The following is a 24,630-nucleotide window of genomic DNA, read 5'->3' on the forward strand; positions in this document are numbered from 1 at the left end:
TTTTACCTCCTAAACGCTAAGTGTACAATGCACCACATTGGGGCCTGTGGGATCCCGACAAGAAAAGACATTACTTCTATGATTTAAAAATAGAAACCCTTTATAAAGGTAATAAAAAGGTACACTTAAGAATTCTCAGGGAGGCAAACCATAAGAGACTATGGACTCTGAAAAACAACCTGAGGGTTTTGAAGGGGCGGGGGTGGGAGGTTGGGGGAACCAGGTGGTGGGTAATAGGGAGGGCACGTATTGCATGGAGCACTGGGTGTTGTGCAAAAACAATGAATACTGTTACGCTGAAAAAAAATAAATAAATTTATAAAAAAAAAAAAAAGAATTCTCTCTGGCTCCCCACCCTCCTGCCGATATAAATGGTACTGCTATTATGATCACCATAATCATCCTAAATAGAAAATGACATCATCTCACTTAGAGAACATAAAAGTATATTAAGTTGCACTAAATATGAAAAAAAAATCTACAGGGATGTCCGTATGGCTCAATCAGTTAAGCATGACTTTGGCTCAGGTCATGATCTCAGGGTCCTGGTATCAAGCACACATCCTCCATGTTGCGGTCCCTCTCAAAAAAACAAATAATTAAAAAAAAAAAAAATCTCCTACAACCTTCTTCATGTAATTACATTCAGAATGCAGTTATTTCCTGAGTTAAAGAACCCAACTGGTTGGGGTGCCTGGATGGCTCAGTGGGTTAAAGCCTCTGCCTTCCGCTCGGGTCATGATCTCAGGGTCCTGGGATCAAGCCCTGCATCGGGCTCTCTGCTCAGCGGAGAGCCTGCTTCTCCCTCTCTCTCTGTCTGCCTCTCTGTGTACTTGTGATCTCTTTCTCTCTCTGTCAAATAAACAAATAAAATCTTTAAAAAAAAAAAAAAAAAAAAAAGAACCCAACTGGTCAACATCCACTCAATACCCATAAATAAGCCGGGACCCCCTTCCTGGTCCCCTCCACACAAACAGGCCTGTTTCCCCCACTCCTGTGCTGTCGCCAGGTCACAACTCCTACAGGACAAGTTCAAATCCTTCTCTCTTACTCCTCTGAAGCATATACTTAAATGTCTTTCCTTTCTAACCACCCGCCCCAGACGCTTCAATGATCCTAACAACTGCCAAGCAGGAATATTTAGTTTTGAAGCAAAACTAAATGAGAAAAGAGTGTTAACCTCGAACACAGTCCAAGTACCCACTCCCTTCAGTATCGACTCGATACTGGGTTCTTGGTTTCAGTCAGCCCTGTCAGCAAGATTCCCTCCTGGCCCACACACAGTTGGGAGTGGGCCGCCTCAGCTGTGTTCTCGAGTTGCCACACACCCTTCATGGGAGAACACGGGAAATACAGTTCTGTCCTATGGGCCTCTGGTTACATTTCCTTCAACCCATCCATATAGAACCCTGTCTTCCGTGTGTTTCTACTTAAAGACACCTTATGTGATGAACTTACAGACAACAGCAGTGTAATTCATGCCTGGACGGAGCTTATCTGACACACGTATCTTCTCCGTAAGGCACATCACTGCCTTCCTGCACTTAGAAACACTAGCCAGCACTTCAGCCTTGGCTTGGGGGCCATTTTACACAGCAAAATCCCACCCAAAAGCACAAAAATGTGAAAGAACATGGTCCTATGCAGATCTCAGAAAGGGCACCTGTTTACAGCAAGAGGGCAGAAACAGGAAGGCGGAGCGTGGCCTTCTTTGACCTCAGCTGGGAAGGCAGTTTGGGGACTCAAATCTTTCACTCCTCTGAGCCTATGCGGGTCCGTGAATAACCTTAAAGTCACCACAGGTGATGATCTCAGGGTCACAAATAAAGTTTAGCAAGTAGGAGAAGTCACAAATACAGACTTCGCAAACACTGAGGATCCGCCATATCACAGAATGCTATTTTAAAATTCTGCTTAATGACTAATACAATTCAAATGTTCATAAAACAAGTGTAACCTTCAAGTCGCAGAGCAGGTGAGGTGAGCCACTATGCAGTTATCTATGAAGACTGAACCTTTTAAACATAATTTCTATGGGAAAACGTCTTTTGGGTTCTAAGTCACCAGTCCACATGCAAGATGAAAAAAATCAGTTTAAAACATTCACGTTTATGTAGAAACACATCAGACTCCCAAAATCCACAAAAAAGAACAAACCTGGTTCATATTCTTTGACCTGGAAAAGTCTACCCCTAGGAATTTAGTTTGCCTACAGATACCCCTGCCCCTGGGTAACGCGGTATTACAGCAGTCCTGTAATAGCAAGAGACTTGTGTATCCCCTGGGGGAAGAATGAGTAAGTAAACTGTGGTACATCCATAATGGGACAGTTTGTCAAAAAGAATGTGGTAGCTCTGTATGAATTGATAATGTAACACGAGCTCCAAGATGAAAGTTACAAAAAAGAAAACAAGCCGAGTGCAAAATGGTGTGCAATGTAAGTGAAACACAAAACAATAAAACCTGCTATAGACGCACGTGCTTGTACCAGCACTATCTCTAGAAAGATGCCCCATAAACCAGGAGAAGCAGTGTCCTGGGTAGGATAACTATGTGGGTAGGTCCCGGTGAGTGGAAGGGCTTACTTCTCACTATATATCCTTTTGTACCTTGGGATTTTTTATTGCATAGCTGTTAAAAAACAGTGAAAACACGTGAACCCTGATCTTAGTAGCTTTCCATTTAAAATATATTACATAACTGACAACTTACGTATGCCACAAATCTTTCCATTCCTAGAGATCCTTAGCCTCCAAATTTCTAATAACATACGAAAATAAAGCAAGAAAGACTTCTTATCATTTTCAGTAGGCACCTGCGGCCTTACCTTAAATATGATGACAATGGGAATATCTTCTGACAACGTATTATGCCTCAAATAAAATCGTCCCTGTTTCACAGCCATATTGGTTCTGCTTTTTTTCTCATGGGTGGAGCTACAAGGAAACACAAGTTGGTTAAACTGTGTCCCCACTTGATTTCAAGCCGATAGCATGCAGCAGCAACGATCATCAATCAGTAAGACTCAGTAATCAGTAATGATGAGGAAGCTCCTTCCTAAGAGATGCCTTTTAAAGATGCGTTAAGTCCTTTCCAAGATTTCCTGCCATTTCCATGAAAATTTAAAAACACTACACACATTTCTTTAACTTTGAGAACAGGGTAGAGTTTTGTGAGTGACAGAGTGACAAATTTATTTTGACCCTACTTCACCTTGGTTCCACCCGAACTGCTTTTAGTGTGAGGTACATTCCTGATCGATTTTATACATTTCAAAAAAAAAAAAAAAAAAACCTCAGAAGAGTCTACACCACAATGAAAAAATGATGAAGAAATGAATTTATACCCTGTGAGTGTTTAAATTAATAATCCAATAAAACATATCCACACTCTTACTATAGTAAGAGTATACTGACTATAGTGAAGCCCAAAGAAACTAAGGAATCTCTTTTCATTGGTATTTCATCAGCTACAAAATTCCTAATAGATTAAAAACATTTCTAAGTGTAATCGGCTGCAAGAGGAACACACACTGCTCGCCTGCAAGGCACCATTAACACTACGTGACGCACTCATATTAGCTCTGATCTCCTCCATACTATGCTTACTCTGAAGGAGTGTCTCCAAATCACACATGAGGAAACCATTGCTTAGAGGAGATCTGTAACTGCCCGTCCAAGTGCCTCATAACTATCAAACTACAACTCTGGGATTGAGATCCCTATTCCCTGGCTCCAAAAGCTGTAGACAGGGGACACCTGGGTGGCTCAGTTGGTTAAGCAGCTGCCTTCGGCTCAGGTCATGATCCCAGCGTCCTGGGATCGAGTCCCGCATCGGGCTCCTTGCTTGGCGGGGAGCCTGCTTCTCCCTCTGCCTCTGCCTGCCACTCTGTCTGCTTGTGCTCGCTCTCGCTCCTCTCTCTGACAAATAAATAAAAAATCTTAAAAAAAAACAAAACAAAACAAAAAAAAACCCAAAAGCTGTAGACAGTAGGAAGACCCGGGTCACAGAATTATTAGCTCTGGGTCCGAATGCTGGCCACCTCTTCTGATCAGCAGGACCTTGAGCCCAAGGCCTGTTACTCAGCAGTGAAACAGAAATAACACCACTTATCTTGGAGGGCTGAGGTGACAAATACAGCAACTGTTACACTGCCTAGCTCCTAGAGACTGCTCAGTAAATGGCCATTATAGTTAGCTGCCCCGATCCCCACGGCCGATCAGAAAGGAAAATTAAAGAAGTCTGAGTTGTATGGTTTATTACAGGTCGTCAGAGGACAAACCCTACTGAAGACTGACATCTTGATTATTCTATGACTGTTTCCTTCCCAGAATGTTTGAATTTACAAATTTCAAATTACATATGATAATAAATCAGAGAAAAGTTACAGGAGACAAGAGATGCTGCTGGAGAAAAATGAGTACGCTGTGAAAGAGGCCGGTCAAGAAAACTAACAATAAAATCTAAGTACATGACAGAATTCATTAAATATTAAGTAAAAAATAACCTCTGGTCATGACGATGTAGAAATACATTATGCAAAATGGTCAAAGCCTAAAACCAAACATGAAAAAGAAAAGGAGTGGTTTCATATTTCTTTTTTCAACCTTCCTTTAATGCAACAAAATTCAACTTGAATAAAACAACTAGTAGCCTTTCAACCAATGTTTCACACTTTCAACGCTAAAAGTTTTAAATCAATACTCCATGTTTCCAGTGTTACACAATAAATTGAATCGTTAAACAGACCAATGTTTTGCTCCTTCTTGTAGAAGTAACAGGCTACCTCTGTATTGAAAGACAGTCACCCGATATTAACGGAATTATCAGCGTTTCTTAGCAGCATCCCTGCTTTCCGTACCTGGTAACTGAAGCACCAACCGCCCCTTTCCTGTCGGCCTCCACGATGATCCTGTTCTTAGACAGCTGCTCTTGGATAAGAATAACTTTCTCTACCCCCTTGACAATGAAGTAGCCACCTGCCCAAAGGAAGCAAGAAAAGGTTCACGTTCCTGTTCTTCTGAGAGCGTGACTGAGGAGTGACAGTGACCTCCTGATTCAGAGACCCCCTCCTCCACTGCTCCACGGTGCTGACCAACACTCACGGTGCTGATACTGTTGTATGAACGATGACAGTGTCAGCTCGTGACTTCAGACAAATGAGCCACTAGAAAATAAATTTCTTGGGGACAGGGACCAGATTTTACTGGTGTACATATGACCAGCACCTGACATTCACAAGAGACAAATGGAAAAAATATGTTAAATAAATTAGTCTTCAAATTTCTTAAGCATAGAAATAACCAACAATCTTCAATATAAACTCAAAATTGCCCTAAGTTTTCTAACAAATCAGGGACAATAGTAGACTAGGATTAGGTTTCCTAAGTATTCCATACAGAACCAAACCCTTAAACATTATCATATATCCTTTCTTTGCACGCAATTCAAAATAAGATAAAGTCAGCTTCATTTTACTTTTAGAAGATAAATAAGAAAAAGCAATATATTTGACTTATGTAACATTCTGTTATAGTCTAAAAAAGTCATGTCCTTTGTTAACCTCTTTCCAAGACCTTCTGTGATTTTATATTAACCTCTTTCCAAGACCTTCTGTGATTTTATATCAATGCAACTTTAGAGGAATAGATGAAAACTACGAATTCAATGTGAAACGTGAATTAAGGAATTAAGAAAAATTTTCTGTTAAGTGCTAAGCTTGAATTTTTACAAATTAAACTGCCAAGAACTAGGTATAAACATAAATATTTTAAAAATTTAAATGAAAGACTTTTGGTTTTTGCCCCTTTACTGCATTTAAAACAGCCTGAAGTGAGTTTTTTCTGACCAGCTAAACAAGAAACCTTATAAGATTATTCTTAATTTTTTACGCATACCAAAAGAAACCGCGAGCAAAGAGATGGAGAAAAGTCTGACAAACCATAACAATAAATCACATCTTGGAGTGTTAAAAGTTTTAAACCCTAATGAGAAACAGTACATCTTTCAGAAATATAGACTAAAAGAATAAAGTTGGAGCCAAATTTCTGGATGTTTCGAGAATATTTTTAATTTTTTTCTTCTTAAGAGAGCACGCAGGTGTGAGCCAGCTGGGTGTGGGCAGGAGTAGGGGGAGAGAGAGAGAGAGAGACAATCTTACACAGACTCTGTGCTCAGGGCAGAGCCCGATGCAGGCCTCAATCTCATGACCCAGAGATCACGACCCGAGCAGAAGCCGAAATCAAGTGTCAGAGGCCTAATGGGCTGTGCCCCATGGTTTGTGGACAGTATTATCCAAGTTCATTATAAAGCAGAACGGCTGGTATTGTTTTGGGAATTAAAGCAACAGCAACAGCAAAAGAAAGGCCCAGAAAGGGTAAGAGGTGGGGGGTGAAAATCTAAGGATTCACACATACCTGGATCTAAAGGACATTCGTTCAGTTTGGCGAATTCTGCTGGCGTCTTCCCCGTGAGAACGCAGTTTGAACTACGCAGCATTATGGGCATTCTATTGAAAAACAAAAGAAAATATCACATAAAGATGGTCACTGGCAAAGAGGTGAAAAGAGGCACCGTGCTCTGCACACATCACCAAGGGGTCTGCATTCCTCCTGGACATTTCAGAAAAGGCAGATGAGTGGCAGTTACATGAGAGCCAAGTGAAATGAAGCACTTCCCTAGGTATGCTGCTCTTCCAGTCCAGAGAATAAAAACTTAAGGGTTTCCTTAACCTTTGCAGACAGACGTTGGTACTAGTCAGAAATGGCAACTCTCCACCCAAGGTAAGCAAACGGACGGCCATTTGCCACGTAGAAATACCACAATGAACAAAGTGTGAGGAACAAGAGCCTACCAAAACACTCACCAGGCAATTTTAAGAACGAAGCAAAACTTCTACATGTGAAAAATATTAATTTAAAAATCTATGAATAGGCTGAATAACAGATTTGCCCCTGGGTGCAGACAGAATTATTGAGCTGTAAAAGAGACCTGAAGAAATTACTGGGAATGTATTTCAGAAAGACGAAGAGAAGGAATGTATGACAAAGTTTAAGAGGCAAGGAAAGACAGAGTGAAAAAGTCTCACAGACATCTCATCAGATTCTAGATGGAAAAAATATACACAACAGGCAAGGAGCTTATTCAAGATGGCGGCCGTGGACTTTCAGAAATGTAGGCAGCCATGAACCCACACAATCATATCTACACAGAATAAATAAAAAGAAAGCCACATCAAAACACGCCATAGTCGATATACAGTCATCGAAGACAAAGAGAAGATTTAAAACCCAGAGAGAACAGGATGCTTACCAAACAGGGAAGGATGACTGGATAACAGGGCCCCACCTGCAATGAAGGCGGGATTGGGGGGGGTGTACAAAGTGTGGAGGGAGAGTCCCTGGCACCTCATTGGTGTGTTCTGTTAATGGCACCATGCAGAATGAGGTCCACGTGAGGAGCTCTTCAGGCAAAACCAAATATCCGGAGTTTTAAACAAATAGTGTCTAAAGTTGATGTACCAAGAAGTAGAGGTACCTACAGAGCATTTAAGTTACGGATGCACTAATCACCAGAATAAGAGACATGGTCATGAGATGGGAGCAGGACTGGGGTGAGGAACCAGGGAGGGCTCTTCTTTATATCAAGTCCTCTCATGTACTATTTGATTTGTTACCAAGTAGGACTATTACTTGAATTAAACGGAAATCTTCTTCCTTAAAAAAAAAAAAACAAAAACAAAACCACCAAACCCCAAACCCAAAAGCCACAGCCTTCCATGAGGCCATGTATAATGTGGCTAGTGCATGGTCTGTGCAAGCAGTCAGACCCACAGACGGTCGCTTGCATGAGTGCAGTGAATGCAATCACCTCTCCCAGAGTCTGGCACGGGGCAGGTACTCACCAAACACTGGCTACATGCACGCCTTCCCCGCCTCCTCCCCACCAGGATGGAAACCCTTTAGATGGCACTAAGTGATCCTGGGTCTGCCTCTCCAGTCTGCCTTCACAATATTCAACCTGGGACATGACTTATGATCCAAGAAGAAACAGGCATGACTACGGTCCATATGTGAGAAAGAAGGAAGGTCTTGACACTGAAAGACAGTCCTGCTAAAAGGAAGATTAATATTCTGATATCCCAACTCACTTTCCTCACGGAGGACTGAGGACAGGAACAATACACACAGCCCCTCCTTTAGGAGACTACAGGGGAGGATCTGCTAAACCTGTGTGTTTCCACGTTACTCTGGACCTCGCCATCACAGCACCGGCCAGATGGTCCCACAGTTACTCAAGCCTGCCTTTCCCGGCAGCTGGGGATGAACACAGCCCACCGGAGTTGTGTCTGAGTATCTTCTGTTGACCCGAGCCCCCAGCACAGTGCAGGACAAGTAACAGGCACTGGTTTGCTGAACCAAAGGATATTTATTAAGCTCCATAGAAGGGGGAGAAACACTTGGGCGGGAATTGTTCGCACTAAGTTTAAAGCCCAACTCCGTTATTGGATGCACAGTGCTGAGTTTTGTCCATTTCTACAGGCAAGTCAGTACGTTCTCCTTATTAGGGAAAACAGACTACAACAACGCTAGCTGATATGATCTATCACTTCCAAACCCGTTCCAGGCAACTAAATAGTTCCTCCCTTAAATACCCACTATATTGGAAACAGTTCGACTTTCAAAAAAAAAAAACGCAAATTTAAAACACACATGAATCCACCAAGAAGACTAGCCCAGGAGAGTTCACTGAGATGAACCGAATGCTTCCCTAACAGCCGGGATCTCAGGAGGAGGTGGAAGCATTCTCCTCAGCTCTACAGAAAGGTTTCACGATGAAAGAGCCCCGCCATCCCAGCCAAGCGCTGCCCACTGCTCTGAGTGCTCTGCTGGGCCGACTCACGGGTCCCCAGAAAGACTCCCATGAAGTAGGCACCGTTTCCCACAGCTATTGGGGGAGGAAACGGGGCAAAGGGAACTGCAGGACTTGCTCAAGGTTACCCCGCAGGGCTAGACCGAGGTGGTGCGCTCCAGCTCGGACACGGTCTCACCTGCCGATGGGTAAGGCGTTCCGGATGATCCTCTGGCTGCCGCGGGTGTACTCGATGTCCACGGTGATGGGCGCGGAGTACGTCATGTCCCGCAAACGGCACTGGAAGACAACCAGACAGTCACTGCTCCTCCTCCCTGGGAAAGAAAGGGTCCTGAGGCCTCCAAGAGCTCCGTTTCCGGTACGAGTACAGTCCACACTGACCTGTGCTATTCCAGGTGCTGCTGTGAGGGCACCGGGAGTGATAAGCCTGCCTTCTCCAGGAGGGGAATGATACCAGCCACTGATCCAGACACCCCCACGGCATCTCTGCCCCTGCCGGCCCAGAGATGACCCAGTAACTCTAGTAGATCCAGACACCCCCACGGCATCTCTGCCCCTGCCGGCCCAGAGATGACCCAGTAACTCTAGTACTGACTGGCTTCCCGCCATCTGATGCCATCCCCGGTCTGCTCCCAACTTTGAAGCAATTTGATTACTTTCCATGGACCCAGTTTTCAAGGAACAGCCTATGTGGTTACCTCACTGGGAAAGTTAACAACACAACCAGTGTAACACCCAAAGGATACGCACGCACAAACTAAAAAATTTAAACTATACTTCCTTTTACTCTCCAAATAAACTAACTCTATCACAGAATTCCTTAACAAGCAGTATGTTAGAGCGCAAATCGTCCTACACATCCTATTAACAATTTCTGCATCGTCTGGGGAACTTTAGAAACTACTGCTGTGTGCTGTAGTTTGACAAGGCGATGAGTCGCTAAATGATGCCCTTACCCGAGCCATGACCAGACACAGCAAACCCTACCAAGATCGTGATGACCTCCCTGTTCTATTGATGGTCATCAGTCAGCCTGTACTCTCAAAAAAAGAATTTCTCTGAACATCAACCATATAATTCACGGTACTGAATCCTCTCTCTGCCTCCAACTGAACCAACGACAGATTTAAACTGTCTCTTTCCCAGTGCGTGGGATCTTTAAATATTAGATAGCTCTACTAATGATGAATGAAAATTGCTTATTTTACATTGACTTAGATTGAGCCTCTGTCTTCAGGCCACACCAAAGGTGACGTGGCCTGGGGGCTCGGAGTGCACGCCTTGTCACCTGTGCTCCAGTCCTAGCTCCGCCACTTAAGTTCTGAATAACCTTCTGTGCCTTGGTCTCATCGTATGTAAAGAGGGAATGACAATAATTTTAATTCCTAAGAGTATAAATAGATATTTTTAGAATAATGCCTGGTACAGAGTATTATACAGATAGTATCCCATTTTTATGAAAAACAACAACAACAATGTAATGCCCATAGTGGGCAAATATTTGTGTGTTTCAACAAACTCCTCTCCTTCAAATGGAAATGAAATATGACAGATGTAAAAACGGGAATCCTTTCCATAGGTTCCAAACTACCCCACAAGCTCCCTCTGGCCCCCCAAACCCCCAGCCTCCCTGTCATCACAGGAGTGGGGCTGTGCTGTGGATCGGCAACACCAACACCCGGCCACTCCTGCTGCGGGTCCCAACTGCCCACCCACCTGCTCTCCCGCTCTCCCCATCTCCCCAAGGATCAAAACTTCTCCAAGAAATCTTTGTGCCCTCCCTCCCTCCCTAACTGCGGTAACACCCAGGTGTTTTCTCCAACATCAGGAAGAATGATTAGGACAACCGTGGCCTCAGGCTTCTTGAACTACTTCAAACTGCTTTGTCGTCTCTCTACTCTACACTCGGTAATATAATTCAGAAGATGATGTGGAAATTGCTAATCGGCTGCCTAGTTCCTACAAAATTGGAAAACTCCAGCAAAATGGAACGGGAAGTGGGGAAAGTTAAAGGGGTGCCCGTGCTTTCCAACATTCCAAACCTTGCCACTTCCTACTCAACACAACTTCCCTTCCCGTGCCTACCTCACCCTTCCACGCATTCCAGTGTGCGACCCCTGGTGTCTGTTTCACGTGCTCTATCTCTCCACAGAGTATGAACTCCTTGAGGAAGGAGAGGGTCTCATTTCTTTTCTCTCAATGCTGAGGCACAAAATAAATGTTCAACTGACACCCGATGCTCAGTGAGAAAGTAACATCAGCATATACCTGTGAGAAATGTCTGGCTCTGTGATCATACTTCCCGTCTAACATTGCTCCGACAACAACCCTAACATTCTAACAACTTATTGTTTAGTACAGGTTCCTCTGCCACTTTCCCTGATTGCTTAACATTTTAGCTTTACATTAACAAAAACTGCATAAATCTACAAAAATCATTTTTCCCTAAAATTCCAATTATGGACAGTAATTAATTCCAAATAATTTATGGACAGTAATCAATTCCAAATTATGGACAGTAAGTGGAAGAATTTCCAGAGGAATCTAGAATGTTTTAAAAGCCAATAGACGGACCTGTTCTACAACCTTTTGTCTGCAGCTCTGCTAAAATCCTGAAATTCAAATTTTCCTCCCATCCATCTCTTCTAACAGACTCTGAGCCCCTGTCCTTGGTCTCCTCTGCCTGACACAATGGCTGCTGACCCTCAAAAAACGTGCTCAGTAACCTCTGCAAATGCACAGCACACGGTCCTCGGCACAAGCGGTTGGCTGGGGCAGGGGCAAGGGGAGTGCTGCTCAAAGGCGGGGGCAGGAGCGAAGGGAGCTGCTCAAAGGCTCAGAGGCAGGGACGCAGAAAGAACACAGTTATATAACAGTGCACGCTAACTAGTGACGAACTAAATTGTGCTGAATTGTTTCCGAATACAGTATTATATAAATGCTAATTTATTTTGGTTATCTTTGTCTCATAGGAGATATTTTTTCCCCTGTTTTTAAATCATTTTAAGAGCATATATTAGGGGCATAGACTCTGAGCTAAAGCAAACAAATTCAGTTACGGTAAGGTGGATAATTACCTCATGAGGGGATACTGGTCTGGTTACATTGAAGCTTTCTTCAACATCAGGAAGCCCCACATAGATATTAAGATACCTGAAAAGCAGATTATTCCATGACCAATTATACCTTTCAAAGAACACATAAACAAACAAGCTATTTTCCTCCCAAATACAAGGATTATACTTTGACAAATACCTACCTTGCTAAGAATGACAAACAAATTAAAATTATAATTTGAGATCCTCTTGACGTAATAGTACATACAGCTCTACAAAGAATGGTAACTATTATCAAACTTTTTAAAGAAATTATTATAAATCTCTTTTTAAAAATATTGGAAAGACAGCTCTCAAAAGATAGTATTTAATGAAAAGAGCTATTACTCATGTAAGAAAGAAGAGGTTATAAGGGGAGAAAAATAGAGGTCTTACAGTCCAATAAACCCAATAAACCCATCATTAAGTTGAAAAGACTGAGTCAAAAATTCAGGCTAACCTACCAACCTACCTAACCTACCAACCCTCAGAGCTTAGCCTGGCCTACCTTAAATGTACTCAGATAATTACATTAGCTTATAGTTGGGGGAAATCATGTAATACAGAGCCTATTTGAAAACAAAGTGTTAAATATCTCATGTAATTCACTGAAAACAGAGAGTGAAAAACGGAATGACGGTGTTTGGTGGTCGACCCTCCTGACTGTGGGGCTGGCTGGGAGCTGTGGCCGCGCTGCCCAGCATCACAAGAGGATTGTACTGCATATTGCTAGCCCGGGAAAAGATCGAAATTCAAAATCCAAGGCAGTTTCTACCGAGTGTGTCTAGCTTTCACACCATTGTAAAGTTGAAAAATTGTTAAGTTGAACCACTGTAAACCAGGGACCATCTGTATGTGCTCATTATGGCAAAAGAAACAGGAAGAAAGCAGAAACTAATCACAGTAGTCACCCACTGGGAGTGCCCGGCGACAGGGTGGAAAGAACTGGGACGGAAGTGACAACTTCCTGAAAATACTTTTTTCTATGGGTCTAGCTCTTACAATCATGTTTCACACACTCAAAAAGCAAATGCATAATTAAAACTGACCAGAATGCAGAAGGGGATCCAAAATGGAATATAATTCCACAGATTTACAAATGAATAACGTAACTGAGCCGGGGAGGTGGGAAAGGGAGCGAGTCTGATTAGCTTTGGAAGGTATTTTGCTTGGATACCATAGACATAAAGACAAAAAAGCAATATATAGATATTGCACTCTTATTGGTAAATTCTATTCTCAAAGAGGTATCAATCAGCAATCCTGAAACCAGGTCTATTCTAGGACTGAATAAATAGGTACAAACAGTGTGGATGATGCGAGCCAGGTTCCTCATTTTAGGGACAAAACTTACAAACAGGGAAAGAGGTCAGTGACAGTGAGTCCTGTGGAGCTGAACTGAAATAAGAGCTATCAGTATGCTGGGTTTTTTGTACATAAGAAGATAGGATATGGAAATAGCGATGTACACATGCATGTTAGTGATTCACACACACACACACACACACACATTTCCTTGCTCCGTCTACCAAGGCTTTATTATCCCTATCTTGGTTTTTTAAACACCGTCCAGGAAAGGAGACCAGGGCTCCCTAACAGTCGATTCCAGGCTGACACAAGGAAAAACAGCAGATCAACCACATCTCATGATGCCACAAAGCAAAGCAGTGCTTGAAAATTAACTGTGGTGTGCTGAAAGGACACAGCAGTCAACCTGAGATGATGTGAGCAGTGAAATGATACTGCTGATAATGAGCCACAGATTAAAAGACACAGGAGCCTATATCAATATAAATAATATTAAAGAGGTAAATAGGGGCGCCTGGGCGGCTCAGTCATTAAGCCTCTGCCTTCGGCTCAGGTCATGATCCCAGGGTCTTGGGATCGAGCCCCGCACTGGGCTTCTGGCTCTGCAGAGAGCCTGCTTCTCCCTCTCCTACTCCCCCTGCTCATGTTCCCTCTCTCGCTGTGTCTCTCTCTGTCAAATAAATGAATAAAATCTTTTAAAAAAAGAGAGAGATAAATAAAGGGAAGTAAAAGTTCTTTCTTCCAACAGAATACCAGTACTAATGTACAAGGAATGATGACAAGAGAGCCTTACCACCAGGTAAACACACAGCAGTAACTGTTATAAGAACCATCCATGATGTAAAATTGGTGGGCAAGCTCTCTGCATAGTATCACAGGATCTCCCCATAAGACACTTACTACGAATGGAAAAATAGTAAATTCACAGTGGACAAGCCTGCATATACCACCTTAATCAAGTGAACAAAGTTAAAACTACCTACAGTAGAGTATACTGACCTCTGGACCCCGATACGATGCAGGGAAGATGGCACAAAACATTACTTCTGTGCCAAAAATGCATAAGCCAACTGAAACATGAGCAAACATCATACAAACCCAAACCGAAGGACCTCCTGCAAAACAACGAATCAGAATGCTCCAGAAGCACCAAGGTGAGAAAAGACCGAGAAAGTAAGAGGAACTGTCACAGGCTGGCGGAGGCTAAAGACAGGAGAACTTATCACCACATCGGGCTCTGGACTGAATCCTGGGCCAGAAAAAAAGACATGAGCGGGAAAGCTTGAAACAAGACGTGCGGAGTAGCTGACACCATCCTATCAGCGCTCACTGCCTGGGTCTGCTAATCCGGGTTTGGTTATATAAGATGCTAACATTGGCACAGGCTGGCCAAAGGGTAATAGGGAACTCTTGGTACTATTTTGGTAATTTTTCTCTAAGTTTAAAATTGTTCGAAAAAATGTTTAAACTAATAGCTTCAGTACTTCTCGAGCATAACTCTACTTGTTATCGTTAGTTTACCAATTAAAAATTGAGTACTTTTCTTATGAATCGAGTAAAGACAGTTATTTTGTTAAGAGTTTTGGTAACAACCACATTCACTTTACAAAACGCGAGATGTGATCAAAGCAGCAAATCAACAGTAGCTGATTCCTTACTTCAGGTACCACATGGGGTCGGCATCGCTCGTGACCTTTTCGTTGGCTTTCATTATCTTCTTTATCTGCACAAGAAAGAGCACCATTAGGAACGTCTCTGGCTTCCATCAATTCTTGTCTCTACATTTTTTTTTTAAGTAGGCTCCACGCCCAACGTGGGGCTCAAACTCAACAACCCCGAGACCAAGTTGCCTGTTGTACTGACTGAGCCTGCCAAGCACCCCTCTCCCTGCTTCCAAGCCCTGCTGCTTACCTCCACGTTAATGAAATAGTTGAATGAATCTATATGCTGTTTCACAAGGCCCTTCACCTAAACAGACAAAAAATAGAAAGTAGATCAGAAACAATACAGCATAGTATGTTAGAAACTCTAACCCCAGGGGGCTTTCAGAGATTTCTCTAAAGTTTTGAGATTAAAAAAAACCCAGAAGTGTTACTTAGTAGAACTTTACATTTATGTTGCCTCATTCCATTTCTCCTCCATCCTAATATATCCTCAAAGTTTCTTCCTTGAGAATCAATCTGACCCTTGGAATGCAAGATAGGGGTATTTGAACATACTTAATGACTCCGCATAAGCTAACAAATGGGGCAAGATTTTCTCCGCATACTTTCAATTTACAAAAAATCCAAGAAACAAAATACAGTAATTGAGCATCATTACTTCAACCCTCAAAAATGCCGGCTTTCTTTTCTGTCTTCCCCTATCCAGGCAATTTTGAAACTCAGATCACTTATAGAAGACTGAGGAGGAAAAAATAAGGATCTTTTTTAAGAAAATTGAAAATCACTGCAGTTGAAATTGAAAGGCAGGTGAAACTCATGGAACCTAAGAGCAGAAGCAGCCAGGAGAGACTTCCGTTTCATCTCTGAAGCCAGAGAAAACCCTGCAGATAGTGCGGTGTGCTATGGAAAACACTGAGACAACAGGACACACTCCAAAGTGTTAAAATTCAAAAGGCCTGTATGTGTTCTTTTTTTTTATTCAAGCACAATGGGTTCAGCCCTGCTAGAACATGCCTAACACATAATCAGAGACTTCGCTTTAATTACACTTCCTTGTTGGGATCTCACCGGCTTACAAAGCAACCATCCCATTTAGAAGCAGTCCTAAATACTGGGGGGAAAAAATTCAGCCTTATATACTGATCTGATGTCTGCCTTCCTCTAGTTTCCACCCAGAGGACTGAACTGTCCTGGAGAGAAAGGCCTGCTCCCAGACAGTCTGTGTTTTTACAACTGTCCTTCCTGTTGTCATGTCCAGGATGACCTATTCAACTCTGTCTCACATGCATGCCTTCCGGACCCTTCCTTCAGCAGCAGCTGGCCTGCTCCTGGGTGTGTTCCTGTTGGTCCATGTTCCTCCTAATATGGGCACCCTGAACTCACTGACAAGGTTCTTTTTTTTTTTTTTTTAATATTTTTTATTTATTTGACAGAGAGAAATCACAACTAGGCAGAGAGGCAGGCAGAGAGAGAGGAGGAAGCAGGCTCCCTGCAGAGCAGAGAGCCCGATGTGGGGCTCGATCCCAGGACTCTGGGATCACGACCTGAGCTGAAGGCAGAGGCTTTAACCCACTGAGCCACCCAGGCGCCCCACTGACAAGGTTCTTGACAGTCTGACTGGCATACAGTGGGGCTACTGCCTCCCTCGTTCTGGATACCACACCACCATTAAAAAACAAAAACCCAAGGCCGCGTTACTGATTCATCAACTAAAACTCAAAACGTGATGTCTATCTTCACAAAACGATGCTATTAAGTCAAACACACCCAATTTGGTATTTGTAAGAAACCAAGGACAGGGATTAACATTTGTCCCTCTCCTCACTGTCGTCATCCTAGCCTAAGAACTGAGTCTTGATTCTGTTGGCCAATAGCGCTGGCAGCCTTATAAGCTTTGTATTTCTGTCTTCAGTTATGTTTTAAAATCTTTGTGTCTTTGTTTTTGGACAAATATATTTCAAGGTGGTCTGAGTAAAGAAGAATCCCAACTTTGAGTGAATGAACGAACGAATGAATGAAACGCCCAGTCTTACATCCCTACTGAATTCTCACTCTCTTCTTAGACTGTGTGCCATCAGTTGTCTCCTCTTTTTTGAATCATAAATACCACCCTTTCTCCTTTGCTCATACACACTTCCTTAAAAAAAAAAAAGTTTTAACAAAAAAAATTTTTTTTTCTCTTCCCTTGACCTTATTACCATTTTATTTCATTCTTGGTCATCCTTCTTAAACCACTTTAACAGCTTCCTATCGCTATTAGAAGAAAAGCCAACATCTTTAACGTGGCTTTCAAATCTGACCAACCATCAGGCCCTGGCAGCCTCCCCAGAACTCCCCCAACAGCACTCTCCCTTCTGCCTACAACACAGAACTAAGTCAGATAAGACTGTACTCATTTCTCAAGTCTCCATGCTTTCATTTAGCGTGCTTTCAACATCCGTCCACGTTGTGGTATGTATTAGCACTTGATTTCTTCTTATTCCCAAATAATAATCCACTACAGAACCACTGAATGGATATCCTGTATTTTATTTATCCATCTGTCAGCTGATGGCCAGTTGGGTTGTTTTTACTTTTCGGCTATTACGAACACGTGTGTACAAGTTTTGTGTGGACATGTGTTTTCACTTCTCTTGAGTAAGTGGGAGCAGAATTCCTGGATTATAATGGTTAACTCTGTTTAACCGTCTAGAAACTGCCGGGCTGCTATGCAAAGCAGCTGCAATATTTCACATTCCCACCAGTAGGGTTCCAGGTTCCCCACATCCTCATCACATTGATTACCATCATCCTGCTGGGTGTCAAGTGACTAATCACTGTGGTACCCCCTACGTCTTGGCATAAGCTCTTTAAAAGTGACCTGAAGCCGTCCACTAACCTTACATTCAGCAATTCCTGTGACTACCCACTCGTCCATTCCAGCCACGCAGACTGGTCACCGTTCCTTACAGACGCCATGGAGGCGCCCCTCGACTGCTTTTATCATGGCACGCTCTCCGCATTAGACCTCTCCGCCTACTTAAATCCTGACCTGCTGAGATGGGGTTTATGTGCCACCTCGTCTGGGAGACCTTCTCCTACCGCCTACAGCATCTCTTCCGCCAACCCCACTCTGCTGCTGCGTATACTACATCTCATCTCTAAAATCAGATGACCACTCTCCCAACCAGCACCTTACAGACAGTCAGGGAAACTGCCTTATAATTCCTTGTATTTCTAAAATACAACAAATTACATAGGCAAAGTCAAAAATTATTAGCTCGTGATAAACACTTAATTCTTAAGAAAGATGAATTTAACTTTTTTCATTTGAAAAATAACGAACTATTATTAAATGTTAAACAATTACCTTTAAAAATGCCGGAAGCAGCCTCCATTTTTCCTGCGAACCAAAACAACAGGTGTATCAGCACTCTGTGCCAGCAATGGCAGTATTTTTATAAGAGGTCATTTTAATATACCAAAAATGACTACTTTATCACAGAAAGCAGAAGAAATCAAAATGAAAACAATTTTAAAATGGTAACCACTTTTATGGAAATCCCAGATGTGTGTATGTGTGTGCAAATATACATACACACACATATACCACCTATTTCTTTTTTGATTTTAATTAACATGTTAATTATATTAATAATAATGTTAATTATAATAATAATGTATTAGCCCCAGGGGTACAGGTGTGTGAATCGCCAGGCTTAACACACTTCACAGCACTCACCATAGCACATATCCTCCCCAATGTCCATAACCCCACCACCCTCTCCCTCAGTTTGTTTTGTGAGATTAAGAGTCTCTTACGGTTTGTCTCCCTCCTGATCCCATCTTGTTTCATTTATTCTTTTCCTACTCCCCAAACCCCCCACGTTGCATCTCCACTTCCTCATATCAGGGAAATCATGATAGTTGTCTTTCTCCGATTGACTTATTTTGTTAAGCATTTCACTAGTTCCATCCACATCACTGCAAATGGCAAGATTTCATTTCTTTTGATCGTTGCATAGTATTCCATTGTATATATATACCACATCTTCTTTATCATTCATCTGTTGATGGACATCTAGGTTCTTTCCATAGTTTAGCTATTATGGACACTGTTGCTATAAACATTCGGGTGCACGTGCTCCTTTGGATGACTATGTTTGTATCTTTAGGATAAATACCCAGTAGTGCAATTGCTGGGTCATGGGGTGGCTCTATTTTCAACTTTTTGACGAACCTCCATGCTATTTTCCAGAGTGGCTGCAGCAGCTTGCATTCCCACCAACAGCGTAGGAGGGTTCCCCTTTCTCTGCATCCTCGCCAGCATCTGTCATTTCTTGGTTTGTTAATTTTAGCCATTCTGACTGGTGTGAGGTGATATCTCATTGCATACCACCTATTTCTTAAATAGAATATACTTTAATCTTTTGATGATTCAAGGTTCCAAGCACTCCTCACACATTGTTTTACTGTCATGACACCTGGGCAAGCTGGGTTTGCCAGTCTGAGACAGGGAACGTTAGTTTCAGAGTCCTGGGAAGCTGGATCTCTTGCCCCACAAAGAGTTCTGTCTCCCTCCCGTTCTTCTCAGCTAGTGCCTGGTCACAACTCCTCTCCCAGCGGAGAAGGACAGCATACACGAGGTTCGTGTCCCACATCAAATACCTGCACACTCATGCACTGCTCGAGGTTTTAGTCCTGCTCTTCATACCCTCCTGAGGTTGTACCCGGCTGAGAGGATAAGTCTCTTTTTACGTATGGCATCTACTCTGCTAGTGGGAACTCTCACAAATGGTGGGAAACAAGTCTGTAAAGGTAAGGATACCCAGTTTCTGAGTAAGTGTCTAAGGACCACATGGGACCCGGCAGCAGCTATATAAACTCTGACTTTCACTCTGAGTGACGTTAAGAAGCATCAGAAGGTTCTGAGCAAAAGAGTGATGTGATGTTGACTCATCTGAACTGCATCAGTCTAGCTGCTTGGTTGAGAACAGACAAGCTCAGAAGCAGAGAGATGACTCTGGAGTTTACTGAAATAATCCAGGCCAATGGTTACCAGTACAAATAGGGAGAAATTGTAGTTAGGAGACACAGTCAAAGCCAATAGGACTTGACCATAGATTAGATAGAGACTCTGAAAGGAGTCAGGACTGACACCCCAGAGTTGCCATTTGTGGAGAGGAGGCAGGGACACTGCTGAGCGGCAGGGTTAGGTGTGGAGAGGCTACCTGGAATGCGGTCGGGAGCACATGCAGTTTGACAGATCCATTAGAAAGTCAGGGGGAGATGTCAAAGAGACAACAAATAGGGGTCTGGAGCTTGGGAAGAGAGTGGCCTAAAAATAAAAATTAGGAAGAGGCCTACAGATGGAGGACAAGTAAAGTCACATAATGGAGGAGATCACCGAAGGAGTGTGGATGGGAAGGAGTGTGGATCTCACTTCCATGCAGTGAGATCACAAACACTCTGACACGTAGAGAGAAGCAGCAGAAAGCAGATCCAGCAAGGGGAGTGACAGGAGTGGTCAAGGAAGGAAGCAAAAACCTGGAGAGAGTAAAACAGATCTTTCAAGAAAGAGAGGTGGGTGCAGGGGGGATGTGGGGTACACATACATCTGTATCTTCCTCTCAATGTTGCTGTGGCCCTGAAACTGCTCTAAAAAAAGTAAGTCTACTAAAAAAGAAGGAGTCAGGCAAAACTAATCTATAATGCTAGAAATTGAGTACGTTCAAAAGGTTTCATAAGGGAACTTTCTGGGGTGATGGAAATGTCCTAGATCTTGTATTGAATGGTAGTTATTTGGGTACATCTAACTGTCAAAATAAATGTAATTGAACACTTCAGATCTGTGCATTTTATTATATGTAAATGTACAAAGAGGAATGAGAGAAAAATCCAGAAGGAACAATGTGAGTAGAGAAGAAATATCTCAGGGCAGAATGGGGAAGAAGGTGGGGATGGTGGGAAAAGAGGCTGAAGAAGTCAACAGTGACCAGACCAAGGAGAACCTTATAAATATGGTTAAGATGTTAGATTTTGCTCTAATATCACAGGGCAGAGACTGAAAAATTTAATCAAGGGAGCAACATGATCATAGCTGCGTATTTAAACTGATGATAAAATAAAATAAAACTGATGGCTCTGGCTACAGAGCAGAGAACAGGTCGGGGGTGAGACAAGTCAGCAGCCTAGGAAGTAAGAGGCCATCCGCTCCAACCTGGAGAATAGCAGAGGTTTCAGATTTGAAGGTATTTAGTAGGCAGGATCCTAAGATGTGATGGCGGATTGGACACAGAGGGCCAGGAAGAGGAACTGTTATTCCCAAGTCAGAAGCCTGGGACTGTGGTTCTGGTTCCTTCACACCTGTGCAAATTCAAGCAAGATATATACAAATCCTTCAGGCTTATCCCTCAGGTCCTCAGAGAAGTAGCTGGTCTGCAGTTAAGGATGAAAACTAACTTCCCACTGCCAGAGTCCAAAATCCTGATCAGCCACTTAACATCTTTCTGACACGGGATTAACTACCTAACCTCTCTAAGCCTCAAAAATCTTCATTGGCAAAATGGGGTGAAAATAGTACTTATTTCAGAAAATTAAATAATGCAATGCACCTTAGGCTTAAACAGAGCCCGTCACATGCCAAATGGTCAGTAAATGCTGGCTCTTAACTTCTAAAGAGTTTAAAAAAAAAAAAAAATCCAGTATTGCCCAGTGATCACACTGTACCACAAGCACTCAGGGATTAAATCCCGCGGACTAATCATAATTGACCTCGCTAATCTGCCAAATACTTATAAAGAAATCCTTATGATCCAATCGATTCAAAGATCATGTCACTCTCATGCTTGAACCCTTCAACAGCATCTCCTCGCTCCTTCGGAGGTCTTTGGAAGATCAAAACCGTCCCCAGCCAGACCCTCACCTACCCCTTTCTCTGTTCCTCCGCTTTTCCTCCCTCTAGCACTACCTGATTGCAGTTCCTGGAAAACATCAGACGGTCGGGCAGTCTCACCACCGCGGTGCAACTACCTGAAAGTTCTCCCTGGACCATTTCTCCCCTTGCCCCATTTCCATGCCAATAGAGATCGGGGACCAGAGGGGTTCTGTGTGCCTTTCCAGAAGGCAAACATTATGTCCACAGCTGAACTTCATTACTCATTAGGGCGGGCACACTTCTGCCGGATGAAAGGTATGGGGCTACTCCCCCAAAATACAGATTTTTTTTTTTTCTCTCCCAAAAATAAGGAGTAAATGTTCAGGGCGCTTAAAATACTCCTGCAGCCCAAACTTGAGCTCCGGGTTAAAAGGATTACTAGCCCGGATTCGGAGGATGTGGGACCTCACGAAAGCGTCCCCTCCAGCCCCGCGGGGATGCATTACGTGCCCCATGTGGGCGCGAGGGCCAGTCCTGCGCCGAGACACACGAACACTGACGTAGCCGCCAGCACAGACCAGCGAGTTTGCCAGGCTGTTCCTCCCGCACACCGCCCGCCGAGCGCTCCTCCAAACTCTACCCCTCCACGTGCACGTGGCAACCCGCTCCGGAAGAGACCGGCTCCGGCGCCGCGAGCATGCGCAGAGCTGCCCCCCCACCGCCGCCCCCGCCCCTCACCCCTCCGCAAGAGCTCCCCGGGCAACGCCTCCTGCAGACGCTCCCGGCTCCTTCCGCTCCCGCCTGCTGGCCTCACCTCTACAGTGGGGATGGGCGCCGCCAGTTGCTCCGGGGTCAGGTTCCCAAACTCTTCCGCAAGCACGTCCATGCTGCGCTGCTCACGACGACGGTAGAAACCAGGAGAATCCCCACGCCCGCTCTCGCTGCCCCCCAAGGAAACTGCAGGGCCGGTGAAAAGCGGTGCGCCGAGGCCTAAACCGTCCCTGCTGCGCGGGTTAATTGATGGTGTGACAGAAACGTTCCGCCTGCTCCTGGCCCGAACCTGTGGTAGAACCCGGATGTGGCTGAGGCGAAACTGGGAATCTGCGCCCCCTGCTGTCGCTTGGTGGTCTCTGCCGGCTAATCTTCACCCGCGCACAGGTTTAGTGACAATGAGGCCAATTGAGACCAGTAAAGGGTATGGGTTGTAATTTTTAAAATAATTCAAAGAAAAGGGTAAACGAGTAATTTGCGCAACTCGAGCCACCGAGGCAGAGGATTCGTTTAATCCAACCCAAAACTACACACTGTAGAGTATGGAAGAGTAGGAGACTTAAATGCTTAGTAGTAGGGGATTGGTTAAAAGAACTACGGTACCTGTGTGTCATGGAGTATTATGCAACCATCAAAATGACCTAAAGTGGGGAGGGATTAACTTGCTAGAGAATAGAGCAGGACAGGGCATTAATTAAGACGATGTTATCGTCTCGAAGGGCTGGAGAAAAGATCCGGGAATAAATACCAGGATGTAGAGAAATTTAATATGAAAATATGATATTTTAAATCAAGCAAAGATGGGTTATCCAATAAATGATATTGGAACACGTGATTAGCCATTTAGAAAAAAATTAAGTAAACCCTATATGGTTTAGGTATTTAGATGTTAAAACCTTAAAAGGAAATGTAAGATTGAGATTGTGAAAGTCTTCAAGGACAGCAACACAGAAATCCTAAATGGAAGTATTCATAGATTTGGTAATATAATTGTAACTATAGTTTTATGATTGCATGAAAATGCAACGTTTTCTGAATAGATTTTTTAAAAGATTTTATTTATTTACTTGGGAGAGAGAAGGAGCGAGCACAAGCAAGGCAGAGGCAGAGGGAGAAGCAGACTCCCCACTGAGCAAGGAGCCCGACATTGGGGCTTCATTCCAGGACCCTGGGATCATGACCTGAGCCGCACAGGCACCCTTTCTGAACAGATTTTTAAAATTCACTGTGGGGGCGCCTGGGTGGCTCAGTGGATTAAGCCGCTGCCTTCGGCTCAGGTCATGATCTCAGGGTCCTGGGATCGAGCCCCGCATCGGGCTCTCTGCTCCGCAGGGAGCCTGCTTTCTCCTCTCTCTGCCTGCCTCTCTGCCTACTTGTGATCTCTCTCTGTGTCAAATAAAAATAAATAAAATAAAATAAAATTCACTGTGAATAGAGTTCTTTAAAAACACAATTTGTTAGAAGACAAAGAAAGTGTTGGATTGGTAGCCCTAATTTAGAATGAACTCATACAGATCAATAGGAAGAACTCCCATTGGAATAAAACAGGGTGAAAAATATCAAAATCATTTAATTGGTACACAGTCTCCTTTTGGGAAGTTGCAAAATTGTGGAATTGGGCAGTGGTAAGGATTGCACAATGGTGTGAATATAATTAAGGCCACTGAAACTACACACTCCAAATGGTTATAATAGTAAATTTTCTGCGTATTTTGCTATAATATATAGCTGCCATTTTCTCATCATGAGTGTATAACCCTTCCCCACAGTTAAATTTCCGAATTAGCAATACTTAGGAGATAATGCACTGAAATTAACCTGAAATAGCTAATTAAAAGAAGAATCTTAACTCTGTGCTTGAAGATCTTATAGTTTAAAGAGACACATATACTTTTGTATCATCCTTGTGAATTACCAGAGAGCAGCCTGTTTAGAATCTAGCCTAGAAGGGACCGTGAGGTGATTTTTGGATGGCAGAGTTCTCAAGTTTGGCCCCAATTTGTTGGCCCACTGCTCCAAAGCCCTCTTGGCTTTCCACGCTCAAGCTCAAAGTGGTTCTCCAGTG

General features: G+C 43.4%; 1 protein-coding gene across 2 annotated transcripts in view; it reads right to left on the bottom strand.

The window, feature by feature from the left end:
• Nucleotides 1–22,884, bottom strand: part of POLR3B (RNA polymerase III subunit B) — a 106,218-nt gene extending 83,334 nt beyond the window's left edge. Inside the window, exons 1-9 of one of the 2 annotated variants that reach the window (XM_046013525.1) lie at nucleotides 22,609–22,884; nucleotides 18,288–18,320; nucleotides 15,186–15,242; nucleotides 14,933–14,997; nucleotides 11,949–12,024; nucleotides 9,050–9,150; nucleotides 6,417–6,508; nucleotides 4,862–4,979; nucleotides 2,828–2,936 (exon numbers count right to left, since the gene is read on the bottom strand). In XM_046013525.1, the coding sequence (XP_045869481.1) occupies nucleotides 2,828–2,936; nucleotides 4,862–4,979; nucleotides 6,417–6,508; nucleotides 9,050–9,150; nucleotides 11,949–12,024; nucleotides 14,933–14,997; nucleotides 15,186–15,242; nucleotides 18,288–18,320; nucleotides 22,609–22,680 (723 nt within the window). In that variant the 5' untranslated portion in view covers nucleotides 22,681–22,884. Of the gene's footprint in view, nucleotides 1–2,827; nucleotides 2,937–4,861; nucleotides 4,980–6,416; nucleotides 6,509–9,049; nucleotides 9,151–11,948; nucleotides 12,025–14,932; nucleotides 14,998–15,185; nucleotides 15,243–18,287; nucleotides 18,321–21,715; nucleotides 21,732–22,608 lie in introns of those variants that run through there. The other variant, XM_046013526.1, reaches the window with a different exon arrangement.
• Between the last annotated feature and the right edge of the window lie 1,746 nt (nucleotides 22,885–24,630).

The sequence above is a fragment of the Meles meles genome, chromosome 7 (assembly GCF_922984935.1).
Source record: "Meles meles chromosome 7, mMelMel3.1 paternal haplotype, whole genome shotgun sequence".
Classification (NCBI taxonomy): domain Eukaryota; kingdom Metazoa; phylum Chordata; class Mammalia; order Carnivora; family Mustelidae; genus Meles; species Meles meles.